Source organism: Manis pentadactyla, chromosome 9 (genome assembly GCF_030020395.1).
Source record: "Manis pentadactyla isolate mManPen7 chromosome 9, mManPen7.hap1, whole genome shotgun sequence".
Lineage (NCBI taxonomy): Eukaryota > Metazoa > Chordata > Mammalia > Pholidota > Manidae > Manis > Manis pentadactyla.
Window position 1 is genome coordinate 61,639,168 of NC_080027.1, and position 15,091 is coordinate 61,654,258.

At 38.7% G+C, this 15,091-nt stretch overlaps 1 protein-coding gene across 7 annotated transcripts in view; it reads left to right on the forward strand.

Annotated features, from left to right (window-relative positions):
- Window positions 1-15,091, forward strand: part of GAS2 (growth arrest specific 2) — a 121,420-nt gene extending 106,329 nt beyond the window's left edge. For 5 of the 7 annotated variants that reach the window (XM_036932716.2, XM_036932715.2, XM_036932714.2 and 2 more), the window contains one exon: window positions 13,853-15,091. In XM_036932716.2, coding sequence (XP_036788611.1) covers window positions 13,853-14,071 — 219 coding nt within the window. In that variant the 3' untranslated portion in view covers window positions 14,072-15,091. The remainder of the gene's footprint in view (window positions 1-13,852) is intronic. The other 2 variants (XR_005034082.2, XM_036932718.2) reach the window with 2 other exon arrangements.

Here is a 15,091-nt window from a genome sequence, read left to right on the forward strand (position 1 = left end):
GATTATGGACCATGTTATTACCTTTCAGGACCCAGGAGAACACCAGGTGGGAAGCCACTGGTGTGCATCATTGTCACGAAATGTTAACCTGTGGCCTTCCCAGTACCGATTCCAGTCTGTTGGGTTTTGGTATCAGTGTTTAGAAGAAAGAATGGGAGTTCAGACTGAGTCAGAAAACCATGACCCCATTTGGCTAGTGGAAAGAATGGGGTTTCCTTGCCCCTTGGAGCCTAGCTCCCCTTCCTGAAGAATTGCTGCATCTCTGGGGTAGTTGACTTCTAGTTTCAATCAGGTGTGTAACAGCTACAGTCCTTCCTGAAGGCAGCTGTTCTCTTTCCTGCATCTGGATTTCCATCTCATAGCTTTCACTATGCTGAGTGTTCTATGAAATATTTATCATAATTTTGCCTTCCCTGTCTAAAATGGTGCCATAGACTCATAATTAGGTTGTAGCTAAGGCTTCTTAATTTCATTTAGGTGCAGAGCTGGGAAAATGGAGGCCTTATATAACAAGTAGATGAGAACTGACAGGCAGTTGGCATAAAGTGCTTCTACTCATATTTCCAAGCAGATGCAAATGGCACTTCTTGCCAGTCAATCTTTACATTTATCTGCTAGGTGCTCTTCTGTTTGCTTCCAGAAAGAAGCTACTGAAAGTCATTTGTTTACAGTGGGCCTGGAAAGTGACCCTACCCCATCTACACCTCCAAATCCAGAGGGAAACAACAAAAGCAGGCCAGGAATTTTTTCTGGACATTCTCATTATCCAGAAGATTTCTGACCCAAGGCCCTGTTCGTGTTGGAGGATGGGTTACCACCATTTAGGGCACTATAGTAGTTTACCCTTCAAATGAGGGGTTGAGAATTACATTCCCTGAACTGTTTGATTTTTCACTGAAGACAACAAATCACAAAACTGGGAATTAGAAGACTAGGTCTGTGTTCTTGCTGTGTGTCTGTGAGCTACTCAGTTACCCTCTCTGAACCACTATTTCCCCATTTCTACAATGGGAACAGTAATACTAGCCTACCTGTCACACAGGAGAAGTATGATAACAAAATGAAATAATTCAAGGCAATGTACTTTGCACACATTCAGAAATCTCTTCTAGACAGTTTCTTCTCAGAGTGTAGGGCCCAGGGCAAAGCACTCATGTACCTAATTTTAACAGTTTTGTGTGAGTGAAGCAGTCAGACTCAAATTCACATAAGTTCTTCTAAGCATGTATTAAGCACCTTCTTTATTCGGGGTCTGGTGTGCCTTTAGAGCTGGGCAACATGATCATCAATGCAGTCATCATAAAATGGCAACATGTATTCTGAAAGAAAAGAAGCATTGTCCATTAAAAGAGTCTAGAGGAAAATTCAACCATGACCCCTTTAGGGTGTAAAGTTAAGTGGTAATGAGTATTGTTTTTGAAGTCGAAGAGACTCAGGTTCAAATCTACACTTTGTCACTTCCTAGCTGGTAACTGTGCAGTTAACCTTTCTGAGCTGCCATTTTTTTTCATTTGTACATATGGATAATAATGTAAACCACTTAGAGTTGCAAGAAGAATTAACTGAAATAAAATGTAAAAGAAGCTTACCATCATCATCACAATAACTATTACTATTTTAATAATAGTAATAGTAATGGCAGGTTACTGTTAGGTTTCATGTGCCAGGCAATGTTGCCATCTGCTTACACACATTAATGTCTTTGTCCCTAAACTCTATATTGTAATAATTTTATGAATGTGAAACTGAAGCACAGCAAGATTAAATATATGTCTTGGTTATATACAGCTAATTAGTGGCAGCTATATCTAGGCAATCTGGTAAAGACAAAACAAATGGTAACTCCTGGTTACTGTTGTTCATCTCTCTGAGGTTTTATCTAACAGAAGGGCATAATAAACTAAGAAACTAGTAGAAAGATAAAAAGGAGACAATAAATAAAGTGATCATTCCAGAAGTTTGTTTATTTGGGTAATATTTAACCATTTATAATTTCAAACAGTTGGAGAGATTGAGGTGAATCCCCAACCTCTGACAAAGAAGGCTTCACGTGTCATCTGTGGTTAAGAGCCTCTGTTGAGCTATTAACAGGTGACCTTATCACATTTTGAAAATACAGGTATCAGACTTTCAACATGGCAGGCGACTGAACACCTGCCATCTTACTCTTTAATGCGCCAGGGGCCTTTGGCAGAGCTGAATTCCCAGTTGCCCAATTTTGAGCATATGCCATTTCAGTATAATATTAGATGATGACAGTGTATTGTCCTATAAATTAACACTCTGTCCCTGGAGAGCAGGTGACTGCATTCTAAAAACAATATTTTCACTCAAGTTATGATGGCTTGTAAAAACACACAGTGAATGGGGTTGACAGGGAGGTGCTAGGATGCATATGACATCCCAGGAGACTGAACTGATCTAAATTTAGGTGGGTTGTCTCTACTCCAGGCAGTGTCTCAGACGGTCGTGTCTTAAAGGAATGGCTCCAGTGGAGTACAGTTGATGGACTGGGCAGAAATCTGAGCCGTCGTGGTCAATTAAGTGAGGAAGGGCTTAATGAGAGACAGAGTTGTGCTGAGAGACCCAGAACCCTTGCATGTTAAAAGAGAAAAAGGAGGGGTGAGAATTTTATTAAGTCATTTGTTACTATAGTGAACAATACTTTTAAAAAAATGCATCCCAGATGTAATGAGAACTTGTAAAGGGAGACACTGGAGAGAGGGATGTACTTAAAGTCTGGGTGCATTCAGGATATTTTCTTCTTCTCTCCCCCCTACCCCTGCTCCTTTCTCTCTTTCCTGTCCATTGCTCTATTGATTCTCAATGCAATCTCACTCCCTCCTGATTCCTGTTATAGCTTCTTTCTTTGACTCCAAATCTATCTTTTGAAGGAATTCTCTGAACAATGGTTGATGGGGATTCACATTCATACCATAGTGTTTTGCATGCTTACCCTTCTAAAGACAAATCATTTCATCTTTTCCTTTTTCTTGCCTTTCTGTACATAAGTAATGTTTTCTACATATCACATACTGTAAATGTTTCCAGGTATGCAAAATTCAAAAGAAAGTGACCCTTTAGAGAGGTTACAAGGCATTAGAGAAAGATGGACAAGAAAATGAGGCAATAAAGAATGATAAATGCTTTGCTTGAGGTCTGTGCAGGAAAGTCACAATATCCAAAGAAGGAAATCTAAAGGTCTAAGAGTACCAAAAAATTAAATAAAAGCAGTGATGCTTGGATGGGACATTAGTAGTGTTAACCTTTGTTCATTAATTCATTTAATAAGCATTTTTGAGTGCTCATCATGTACTTGGCACTGTACCAGTCCCTCAGGGTATGAAATTTAGCAAAGAATAACCTTGCTTAGGATTCAACAATTATTTGTTGACTGTCCAAAGGAAGTGACTCACCTGGTGAATGTGGACCAATTCTCTGCATGTAGAAAGGCATGAAATTTTCAGGGGATTGTAGAGAGGTCAGAATATTTGTGGGGTAGACAATTTGTAGGGTGGACATGGGCACAGACAAGTAGGATCACAGTAGAGCTGCACAGGTGTGCAGTGCACAAACTGTACAACATATGTGGTCATTAAGGCATATGAGAAAGCAGGTGGGAAAGGAATAGGGGCTGGACCATAACGTGCTTTGTGCGCCAGACTGTTGTTCTCATGGCAGGAGAGGTACAGAGGTAGGACAGGGAATATCAGAATTGCTGGTGAATTGTTTCTTCAAATTTTGTGTGCTTCTGATGATCCTAGAGATGCAGATTCAGCCCTGTCCAGACACATACGCATACATGTCCCACGTGTGAAGTCTGACCGCAACTCCCTCACAATTTTTGCCAGAGACTTCTTGTGCTAATGAGAATGAGTCATTCCTAGGTAGGCTAGAGCTAAAAATGCCTGAGAAACTCTACAGACAATGGAAAACCACTCACAGGTTTTTAAGCAAGGCAGTAAGTAGCATGTTCAGATTTTCCTATTAGAGAGACCACTCAGGTGCTGGAGTAGGGGTGGATTAGTGAAGTGTGAGAGATGATGAGGGCATCCTGCTGGGAAGCTCTCACATTCACAGGGGCTAATGACATTGGTGTTCAGAGCACTTGACAGATACTATGGCTTCCTTCAGTTTTCAACATCACTGACACAGATTCAAATCAGAATGAAAGAGATTTGTCATTGTTTTCCTGAGAGGTGGTAGCACCTGAAACATTTCATCAGAATTATGATTTAGGACAGATGTGAATATGCAAGCATATCTATGCTGGGGAGTTAATAAAATATGAACATGAAGCATTTAATTGTAAATTCCACTTATCTGAAGGAAATTTCCTGTTAATATTTATTTTTGTTGATCGTTTTTGCTTGTTTTGTATAATATAGCTGTACACAGCTTGGTCACCTTAAAAACAAACATGTTACCAATAAATCCGTAATATTTTCTTACTCTCTTAAATGACCATTATTTTTTCATTTAGTAAAGCATGATTTTCTGGGATCTACATAAATAAGGTCTGTGTCTTGTCAACAAGTGAGTTGATGCATTTCTGTTTCTAAAGATGAATTAATGTCCCCAAGAAGAAGAAAAATGCATACTTTTTCTTACTTTAAGCTCAGTTTACACATAATATAATTCTAGTCTGTCTTTGCAAGCTACATAATTAGAGAGGGAAAAAATAAATCTCCTTTCTGAAATCCTGTTATCACATATCACAAGAGCCAGAGCACTGGGCCCCCTGATAACTCACTGACCTCCAGATTTGTACGGAGCTGTTGATTAATCATTTGTACAACTTTTGAAATTTCTATTGTGTTCTAATTTGATATGGGAAGGTTAATTAATTTTCTTTCAGCTTTTTCTTTGAATTAAGTATCTGGATGAACCACAGAACTTGTTGACTGTGGGATAGTTTATTACCATATAATGTTAGGAAAGTAAGATTGCAAAAGGTGGTGCTAGCAAGCAGGCCTCAAGTAAAGGTACTGCAGCCTAACAAAATGGGCACTGGGCACAGTAAAACAGGTAGGATTTATCTGACATGTTATAAACTACTGCTGGTTTATGTATAATATATATGTATAATTATATATATATATAATATCAATATAATATATTACATGATAATATATTGATATTAATCAATATATTAAATGGTTCACCTCCTTGAAATATTGGATTCATTTTAAGAGTATTAATTTTTGGAAGACTACGTCTTTTCAATTGTAAATCCATGCACTAGATTGGACATAAGGGAGATGTCCTTGCTGGCCTCTGCATGCCCCTCTGTCTGCCTGTTTGTACATCTGTGAAATGAGAACACTTACCATGACCTTCGTGTTTCTTTTCATTAGCTTCATTTCAACAAGGCATATTTGTAGATCACCTGGCACAGAGGAGGTGCTCGACTACTATGACTCTCATCTAAGGAATAAAAGGTTGCCTTTTGCTGGCACAAAGGAAGAGGCATCCTAAGAAAATGCACATAATTAGGCTTCATATTAAGACAAAGGCATAAACAGAATGTCCTTGATAAGAGTGGGAATGCTATTCCCCATTACTGAAATAAATCATTAAAAACAAGAAAACATAACTTTGAGGCATCCTGATTCTGTTCTCTGGCAGGCAATGAATGTCACTCATAGACATGAAAAAAATATGTTTACGATGTTTGCAACAGCTCAGATCTGTTTACACTTCATTAAGGCCCTTGGGAAACATGTTGGGACAGATTTTTGTTATTGTCTTGTTTCTCTTCAGCATTGAAAGATGTTGCTAACTTGATAATGCATCTTCTTCCCTTTGGTGAGATCAAGGGCACTGTGGGAATGAGGCTGATTGTAAAAAAGTTAACAGTCAGAATAGACCTAACATGCAAAAACTGCTGCTTTGCAACATAAATGCTAAGGAAGATTAGTAGCAACTCTCACTTATAGCATAGAAAACCAGTACTAAGAACCCAGTTGACATATACATCAATGCTACCAGTCAGGATAGAATTATCTTTTGTTTGAAGAATACAAATATGTTCAACATGGTGGAGCATCAAAAATACAGGAGCTCAGTCAAATCAAAGCCCAGCCCAGTCCTACTTATGCCAATGGGTACAATTTCTTTATTCTTTTTATTCTTTTTTTCAAATTTTGGTATTATTAATACACAATTACATGAGCAACATTGTGGTTACTATATTCCTCCCATTAGCAAGTCCCCACCACACACCCCATTACAGTCACTGTCCATCAGCATATAGAGTCACTACTTGTCTTCTCTGTGCTATACTGCCTTCCTCCTGCTCCCACTACATTATGTGTGCTAATCATAATGCCTCTTATTCCCCTTCTCCCTCTCTTCCCACTCATCCTCCCCAGTACCTTTCCTTTTGGTAACTGTTAGTCCATTCTTGAGTTCTGTGAGTCTGCTGCTGTTTTGCTCCTTCAGTTTTTTCTTTGTTCTTACATTCCACAGATGAATGAAATCATTTGGTACTTGTCTTTCTTTGCCTGGCTTATTTCACTGAGCATAATACCCTCTAGCTCCATCCATGTTGTTGCAAATGGTAGGATTTCTTTTATTCTTATGGCTGAATAGTATTCCATTGTGTATATGTACCACATCCTCTTTATCCATTCTACTGATGGACACTTAGGTTGCTTCCATTTCTTGGCTATTGTAAATAGTGCTGTGATAAACATAGGTGTGCATATGTCTTTTTCAAACTGGACTCCTGCATTCTTGGGGTAAATTCCTAGGAGTGGAATTCCTGGGTCAAATGGTATTTCTATTTTTAGTTTTTTGAGGAACCTCCATACTGCTTTCCACAATGGTTGAACTAATTTACATTCCCACCAGCAGTGTACGAGGGTTCCCCTTTCTCTACATCCTCGCCAACATTTGTTGTTTGTCTTTTGGATGTTGGCCATACTAACTGGTGTGAGAGGAAATCTCACTGTGGTTTTAATTTGCATTTCTCTGATGATTGGTGATATGGAACATCTTTTCATGTGCCTGTTGGCCATCTAAATTTCTTCTTTGGAGAAGTGTCTGTTCAGATCCTCTGACCATTTCTTAATTGGATTATTTGCTTCTTGTTTGTTGAAGTGCATGAGCTCTTTGTATATTTTGGATGTCAACCCCTTATCAGATATGTCATTTATGAATATATTCTCTCATACTGTAGGATGCCTTTTTGCTCTACTGATGGTGTCCATTGCTGTACAGAAGCTTTTTAGTTTGACATAGTCCAACTTGTTCATTTTTGCTATTGTTTCCCTTGCCTGTGGAAATATGTTCATGAGGAAGTTGCTCATGTTTATATTTAAGAGTTTTGCCTATGTTTTCTTCTAAGAGTTTTATGGTTTCATGACTTACATTCAGGTCTTTGATCCATTTTGAGATTACTTTTGTGTATGGAGTTAGATAATGATCCAGTTTCATTCTCTTACATGTAGTTGAACAGATTTGCCCACACCAGCTGTTGAAGAGGCTGTCATTTCCCCATTGTATATCCATGGGTCCTTCATCGTTTATTAATTGACCATATATGCTTGGATTAATATCTGGACTCTCTATTCTGTTCCACTGGTCTATTCTGTTCTTGTACCAGTACCAAATTGTCTTGATTATTGTGGCTTTGTAGTAGAGCTTGAAGTTGGGAAGCACCCGCTGCTTTATTCTTCCTTCTCAGGATTGCTTTGGCTATTCGGGGTCTTTTGTGGTTCCATATGAATTTTAGAACTATTTGTTCCAGTTCACTGAAGAATGCTGTTGGTATTTGGATAGGGATTGCATTGAATCTGTAGATTGCTTTAGGCAGGATGGCTATTTTGACAATATTAATTCTTCCTAGCCAATGGGTACATTTTCTGAAATTAAATTCAGTGTTTGTTATGGTTTATTAGAACCTAACACTATAAATCATTTTACATGAACATTTTATCTGCTTAAACTACTTTTTATTATTTCTGCCATAGATAATTCCCTGCCTGTACTAAATTATCACTAGTAAGTAATTCAGCAGACATGACACTCCAAATCTAGGAGCTTTACCGAATAAGTGAATGTGATATAAATGAAACAAGGATTCTTGTCCCAGTTCTGATTTGTTGTGTGATCTTGCCCAGTGCTGGAAATGGCCAGCAGTCCCTGAGAGGACGGATGAAGGATTCCTCCACATCTTACTTCACAGGAAGAAAGGAGAAGGCGAGGGGGTCAGGACTCGAGGCTAAGACCCTTTTGCTATGTTTGTTCTTGTATTTATTGTGTGCTTTCAAATCTTAACATCATGATTAAAAATAGCACAGGTGCAGATCACAAGAGTACAGAAAGTTACAGAATGTGATTAATCTTAAATTCTTCGTACAATCAAAGGTTTCCATGTGTTGATTATTATCAGAGACACAAAGCCAAGCTATATGTGTGCCATGTGCTTGGTTAAACTAGAACTATACTATGCAAAAACAGCATTTGTGAAAAACACCTTCAGGCTCATGGGAACAACAGGAGCGGGGAACTCTCGGGACTTTCCAACGATAATCCCAGCATTCCGAGGGTCTATGCCCAGTCCTGTAATCCCATGATTACCTCTGGAAGTTTCTATCTCTATCTTAACAAGCCAAGCAGTGTGCACAGCTCTGTCATTAACATTTCCATCCCACACAACCCAAGTTATTTTAGAACCTCAGTTCCAAGAGCATCAGTTTTCCTATTTCTAAAGTGGGAGTGATGGTGGTAATGACATCATAGGTCAGGCAAATTTGGGAAGCAGAGCCTGTGGGAGTGGGCATACATGAAGAAGAGTCCTGTAAGATTACAGTAGTGATACTGTTTGAGATGATCTATGTGAGACACCAAAAATAAGAAATACACCATCACTCTCTTCAGAGTGCTCACACATTATTAAAAGGAGCATACAGGTGAATTAGCAATTACAATACAGCAGGATGAGTGAAAGGATGAAGTTATGTGAAAACAGCTTATGACAAGGAAGCATTCACTGATTTGGTAAGGAAGATGATCATGGAAAATATTTCAGGTGGAGGTGATATTTGAATTGGGGTAATATTTGTGGTCCTGCTGAGTAGGAAGGGCAACATCTCCTGTTCCACATTTAGGGGCAAAAGTGCAAAAACATGAAAGAATGGATATGCTATCTGGGAATGTAGAATTAAAAGAATTCAGAAGTCCTAGAGCTCAGGGAAGGGTGGAAGGATGAGACTGGCAGGAGTTGTCATGGTGAATAATGTATGCAAATAAAGGGAACTGAATCGCATCCTACAGGAGAGTGAGAGAAAGAGAGTGAAGGCATTTAAGGCAGGGGACAATCAAACTTGCCTTTTTGGAATTCCCACTGGTGGCAGTTTGCTAACCAGATTAGACAGAGCAAGGCTGCAGGCAGCGAGAGCTTTATAGTAGCTCAGGGAGAAGAAGATTACAAAGATCCCAAGAAACATTTAGTAGGGAAATGAATGTTTTTGGTATCTAACTAGTGACAGAGAATGCCCGTGCCACCACCTCTTTTAGGAAATGCTGTAGGACCTATCAGTAGAAGGTAGTGGGCTGGTTATGCCTTTGAATTTGGAAATTCAGGGAAAAGGAAAGGGCTATAGATATAATTTGGAGGACAATTTGATGGTAGTGAAAACCACAAGGTTGCAAATGGAAAGTGGTTAGGGTGAGTAAAGCAGCGGAGAAAGGAATCCTTTGGAACAGCAAAACATAAAAACAGGGAAAAGTAACAGAACCTAGGAAAAAGGCAGAGAATGAACACTCAGGTAGGTAGCAGGAGATCTGGGAAAGAGAGTCTTATCATAGAGAAAAAAAATAAGGGGTTTTAGAGAAGGGGTAGTCACTCCCATCAGATATGTTTCTTGAGTGATCAAGAAAGATTAGGATTAAGGATCATCCATTGGATTTGATAATTGAGAAGCTGTGTGGTTCCCTTCACCTATGCAGTCAGTTAAGAGGCAGGGGGCTGATGGCCAATATCCAAAAGACAACAAACAACAAATGCTGGCGAGGATACGGAGAAAGGGGAACCCTCCTTCACTGTTGGTGGGAATGTAAGTTAGTTTAACCACTGTGTAAAGCAATATGGAAGTTCCTCAAAAAACAAAAAATAGAAATACCATTTGACCCAGGAATTCCACTCCTAGGAATTTACCCAAAGAAAACAAAATCCCTGATTCAAAAAGACATATGCACCCTTATGTTTATTGCAGCACTATTTACAATAGTGAAAATACAGAAGCAACCTAAGTGTCCATCAGTAGATGAATGGATAAAGAAGATGTGGTACACATACACAATGGAATATTATTCAGCCATAAGAAGAAAACAAATCCTACCATTTGCAAAAACATGGATGGAGCTAGAGGGTATTAATGCTCAGTGAAATAAGCCACTAGGAGGAGAAAGACAAGTACCAAATGATTTCACTCATTTGTGGAGTATAACAATAAAAGAAAAACTGAAGGAACAAAATAGCAGCAGACCCACAGACTCTGAGAAAGGACCAGTGGTTACCAAAGGGAAGGGGGTGGGAAGGACAGATGGGAAGGGAGGGAGAAGGGGATTAAAGGTCATTATAATTCACATTCACATATATAGATAGGTCATGGGAAAGGCAGTACAGCACAGAGAAGACAAGTAATGACTCTATAGCATCTTAACTATGCTGATAGACAGTGACTTCAATGGGGGGCTGAGGTCTTGATAACATGGGTGAATGTTGAAACCACAATGTTGTTCACGTGAAACCTTCATAAGATTGTATATCAGTGATACTTTAATAAAGAAAAAAATGAGGTAGGTAGCTGAAGCAATGCATAGTGGGTTGGACAGTGAATAGAAGTTAGCAGTAAAGACAGCAAGTGTAAACTTAACTATCTGGGACAGCGAATGTCGACTGGGATGGAAGGAGCAGAGTTTTGCTTTGTATAAGAATGGAGAGGCTTGGGAATGTTTATTTCCTGAAGGGTTAGGACCATTAAACAATAAATTGGAGAGAGAGAAGAGAGATGGAGTGTTTGATTAAGCTAGGTTCAACGTGAAAGGTAATGAGAATTAGGATTTAAGGGGAGGAATCGACCTTAAACAGAAGGGCTTATTTCTGTTATAAGAAAAGTAGGGAAAAAAGGATAAATGTAGATTGAAGTAAATTAGTCAGTGGAAGTTCCAAGAGAGAGGAAGCCATGCCTGATGAAGGTGAAGTCATCAGTAGACTGATGAGGATGGAGGTAAGTAGTGTTTGAGAAAAATTGAGATGAATAGGAAATGGAGCTGACTAAAACAAAAAATAAAAGGATCAGTTAGTTGCAACTGGCCTAATGTCACTGATCCCTGAGATGGAAAGAGTTCTTCCAGCAGTGCTCAGCTACTCTGATCTGACTTAAAAGGATGATTATACAGCTGATCAAGGTCCGGGTTTTGTAGAGCAAGCACTGTGAAGGGACAAAAGTGTTGAGACTAATTTGGTGGATAGGTTGAATTGCTTTTAGGTTAAACTGTAGAGATTTTCTTTATGGCGATAAAGCTGGTGTGAAACTTTTTCTTGAGACCAAACACATGCTAAATAAAGGCATGGAATTTAAATCTCTACAATCAGGGCTATAAACCCTTAATCCCATGCTTGAAACTGTTGCCCAGTTGGACCACTGGCTTTCTTAACAAGTTATAGGTTGCTGACTAGCTATTGAAAGGAAATGGAAGAGATGTTGGCCAGAAATTTAATTCCTGTGTTATCCACAGTCACTGTGACTCTGTTTCATGTTGGATCCACTTTGCAGGATTCAGAAGAGAATCTGCAAGCAGAGTTTATACCTAACCAGTCATGTACTCCAGGCAGAAAAACATTTCTTTCACTGTTTTCCAGAGTAACTAATTGTTTAAGAACTGTTCTGACTGGTGGTTCTTTCTGGTTGAAATAGCCTGCTCACAGTCAAATGAACTTGGGCATTATGTCAGAGGCATTCATATCAAGGCTGTTGTTTAGAGGGAACTCTTAAATGCAATTTGCAGGGCTGGGAGGTGCCAGAACTTCAACAAAAAGCCAAGCTGCTCTCTACAACAGTGGGAAAAAGAGTCAAAGTACTGCTTTGACACTGGCCTTTGCCTTTTTTGTCCTAGTAACTCCAATATTTGGAAGCAGGTAATAGAAGCACACACAGGGAATGGAAATATGCCAGTAAAATTATAAAAGCCTTGATAGATTTAATTTTATAAGGAGGTGCTCCTATGGAAAAAGTTATCAGAGTAGAGTCAGGAAATCTGGGTCCTAGTCTAAGCAAATCACATCAGACATCTGGGCCCCAATGTCTTCACCTGCAAAACAAGAACACAGTACCACTGGCAAGACAAGGGGAGGCAAAAGAGTTACAAGCTAAATTCTGACTGCCTTTTTTGCTTTATATTCTAGGGATATATACAAAAGATTTGTTTAATGATTAGATTCTGATGCTAAAATAAGTTTAAAGACTTCTCTAGCTAGAAGATGCTTCCCAAGGTCCTTTGTATTCTTAAATTCTAAATGAGAATAACCAGTAGAATTACATTTAATTCTCATGAGTCTAATAGTTTTTATTATTGACATGCAGCACACTTTTATGACTTTGCATAATATTTGATTTTGGAAACTGCTTCATGTCGATTCCGTGAATCAGGATTTCTTAGCGTGAGTCTGTGAATGGATTTCTGGGAGTCACTAAAATCCTAAGCACACAGACAAAATTCTGTGGATCCAGGCATTCAGAAAGAGAGTCCAGAACTTGCATCAGATTCTCACATGTAAATGAAAGCAATAAGAGCACAAGTCATCTTCCACTTGACCAGAGATGAAAAAGTCCAGATCTCAAGCTGACACAGAGCAAGAGGAATTAAAATAGTTTTTACAGGCCCTGCAATGAAAATACCTCCAAAACCCCTCATACAACTACATCCCCTTTCCAAGATTACATGGCCAGTGTGTTTTCATAATACTGTGTGGGATGGGAGTTGAGGAGGATGGGGGGGAAAAGAGGCTGTCAACAGCATCTTTGGTGATGTTTCAACATTCCTCCTTAATTTTTCATTTTGTGATATTTGAAAAAAGCCAGGGTGAAATTCTTTGGCTCTCCATGCTGGACATCCACAGCTCTGGCATGTTTTTTCTAGATAGAAGGAAGCATATAATTCTTCACTTTTTTGATCTGTAGCCTTATTAACCTGGAGCTCTAGATGGTTCACAGGCCTTAAGGTAAGGCTTTTTTTTTAAGGTAAAATTTAAGTAATTAGGAAGAATAAGAATAAAGGAAAACATTAATGTTTGGCTATTCAATAGCATCTTGCCTGGAAGGGATCAGTGACTTGACTTCTTCTGAGTGCATTTTCAATTCTGCTTTGTTGTGAATATTTATGTGATTATTAACATTATATTGAACAGCAGATATTCCCACAGTCTTTTAAGTCCTGGTTCAGAGAGGATAACCTGGGGGGTGGGTGAATATGGAGCACTCACCTGAGGCAGTAGGCAGGAGGAAACGGGAACAGTGATGAGGCTGTCAGGGAACATCAAGAGACAGAGAGAAGCCTCCAGACACACTAAACTAAGCAAGGGATTATACACAGTCCCTGACTCTCAGAGCAGGGCAAAGCTGGATCCCTGGGATGATGTGCACATGACTCTCTTGCATAGGAAAACAAAGCTTCTTTCATAAACTATATGCTAACTCAGACGCTGTGCACCAAGTAGAAAAACAATGGAGCATGAAAAGCAAGACAGACAGAACACAGTAACAGCACCCGAACTGAAAGCTGATTTGAGATACCAGAAGAATTCTCAGAATTTAACCCTTTCGCTCTTATTTCATTTCAGATGCTGCACAACAAACACGTCATGGTCCGAGTGGGAGGAGGATGGGAAACTTTTGCAGGGTATTTGTTGAAACATGACCCCTGCCGGATGCTGCAGATCTCCCGTGTGGATGGCAAAACATCCCCCATCCAGAGCAAATCTCCAACTCTTAAGGACATGAATCCAGATAATTACCTGGTGGTCTCTGCCAATTATAAGGCTAAGAAAGAGATTAAATGAAACTAGTCGGTCACTACAAGGGGACTCTCATAATGACCTGTATCCACTTCTCCAGTGTAGTCAGTTTAGTCCACATGTTCTGAGAATTACTTTGGAAAAAGATGTAACGGACAGAAACATATCATCCTATTGAAAAATGTTCAAAGAGTAGCACTATTTATTTTAATGCTTCAGTAGAAAATGACCTATTAAAAGAAATTCTAAACTCAGACTTAAAGTAGACAAATGGTAGATCAATTATTTCTCAGTATGTGAACACAGTATTTAGAACACAATATTGGAAATACAATTCTAGAAAGAGATGAAAACTTTTATTAGGAGAAAATATTTAGGATTTACAGATACGTAAACAGGAAGTGCCTGCTTTGTGTCTTCAGAGTAAAAGCACCCCAGACATTTTTACAATTGCAGGATTTTTAAGCTAATTTTTAAAAAGTGACAATTAGTGTGATAATGTGCTACTATAAATATCCAACTGCACTACAGAGTGTTCACAACAGTAATACTCTACTGGAAAAGCCACTTCAAAAAGTTTACATTCACTTGAAAAATTGCCTTAAAGTTGATCCCTTATCAGTGACCAAATATCTGGGGTACTTTTGAAAGTTTTCAGTACACCCCTTAGATAATCACTTATGAATTGTGTCACACATTCCTAAGCACACGGCTGTGTTGAGACTGACTTAGTGTAATTCACATACATAAGCTGACATACATTTATATTTTGACAGAGTAAATTGTACAGTCAAATGTTCATTGACTTCATGTTATTTTAAAGCATTTTCTTATTGAAATATATCTTTAGTTAATCCTACTTTGCTATGCTGTCTAGGAGATAAAGTCACTGTAGCTAATGGTGTTACAGACTTATGTATATCGTTGTATACCTAGGACAGGGCTGTTTTGTACTTAACAAACAGCAAGATATTGTCCTCTCTGATTCAATAATTAAAAAGATACTTAAAAATTTTTTTCTTTATAACAACGCTTCATTCTGGAATAAAAATCTTCAAATGGCAA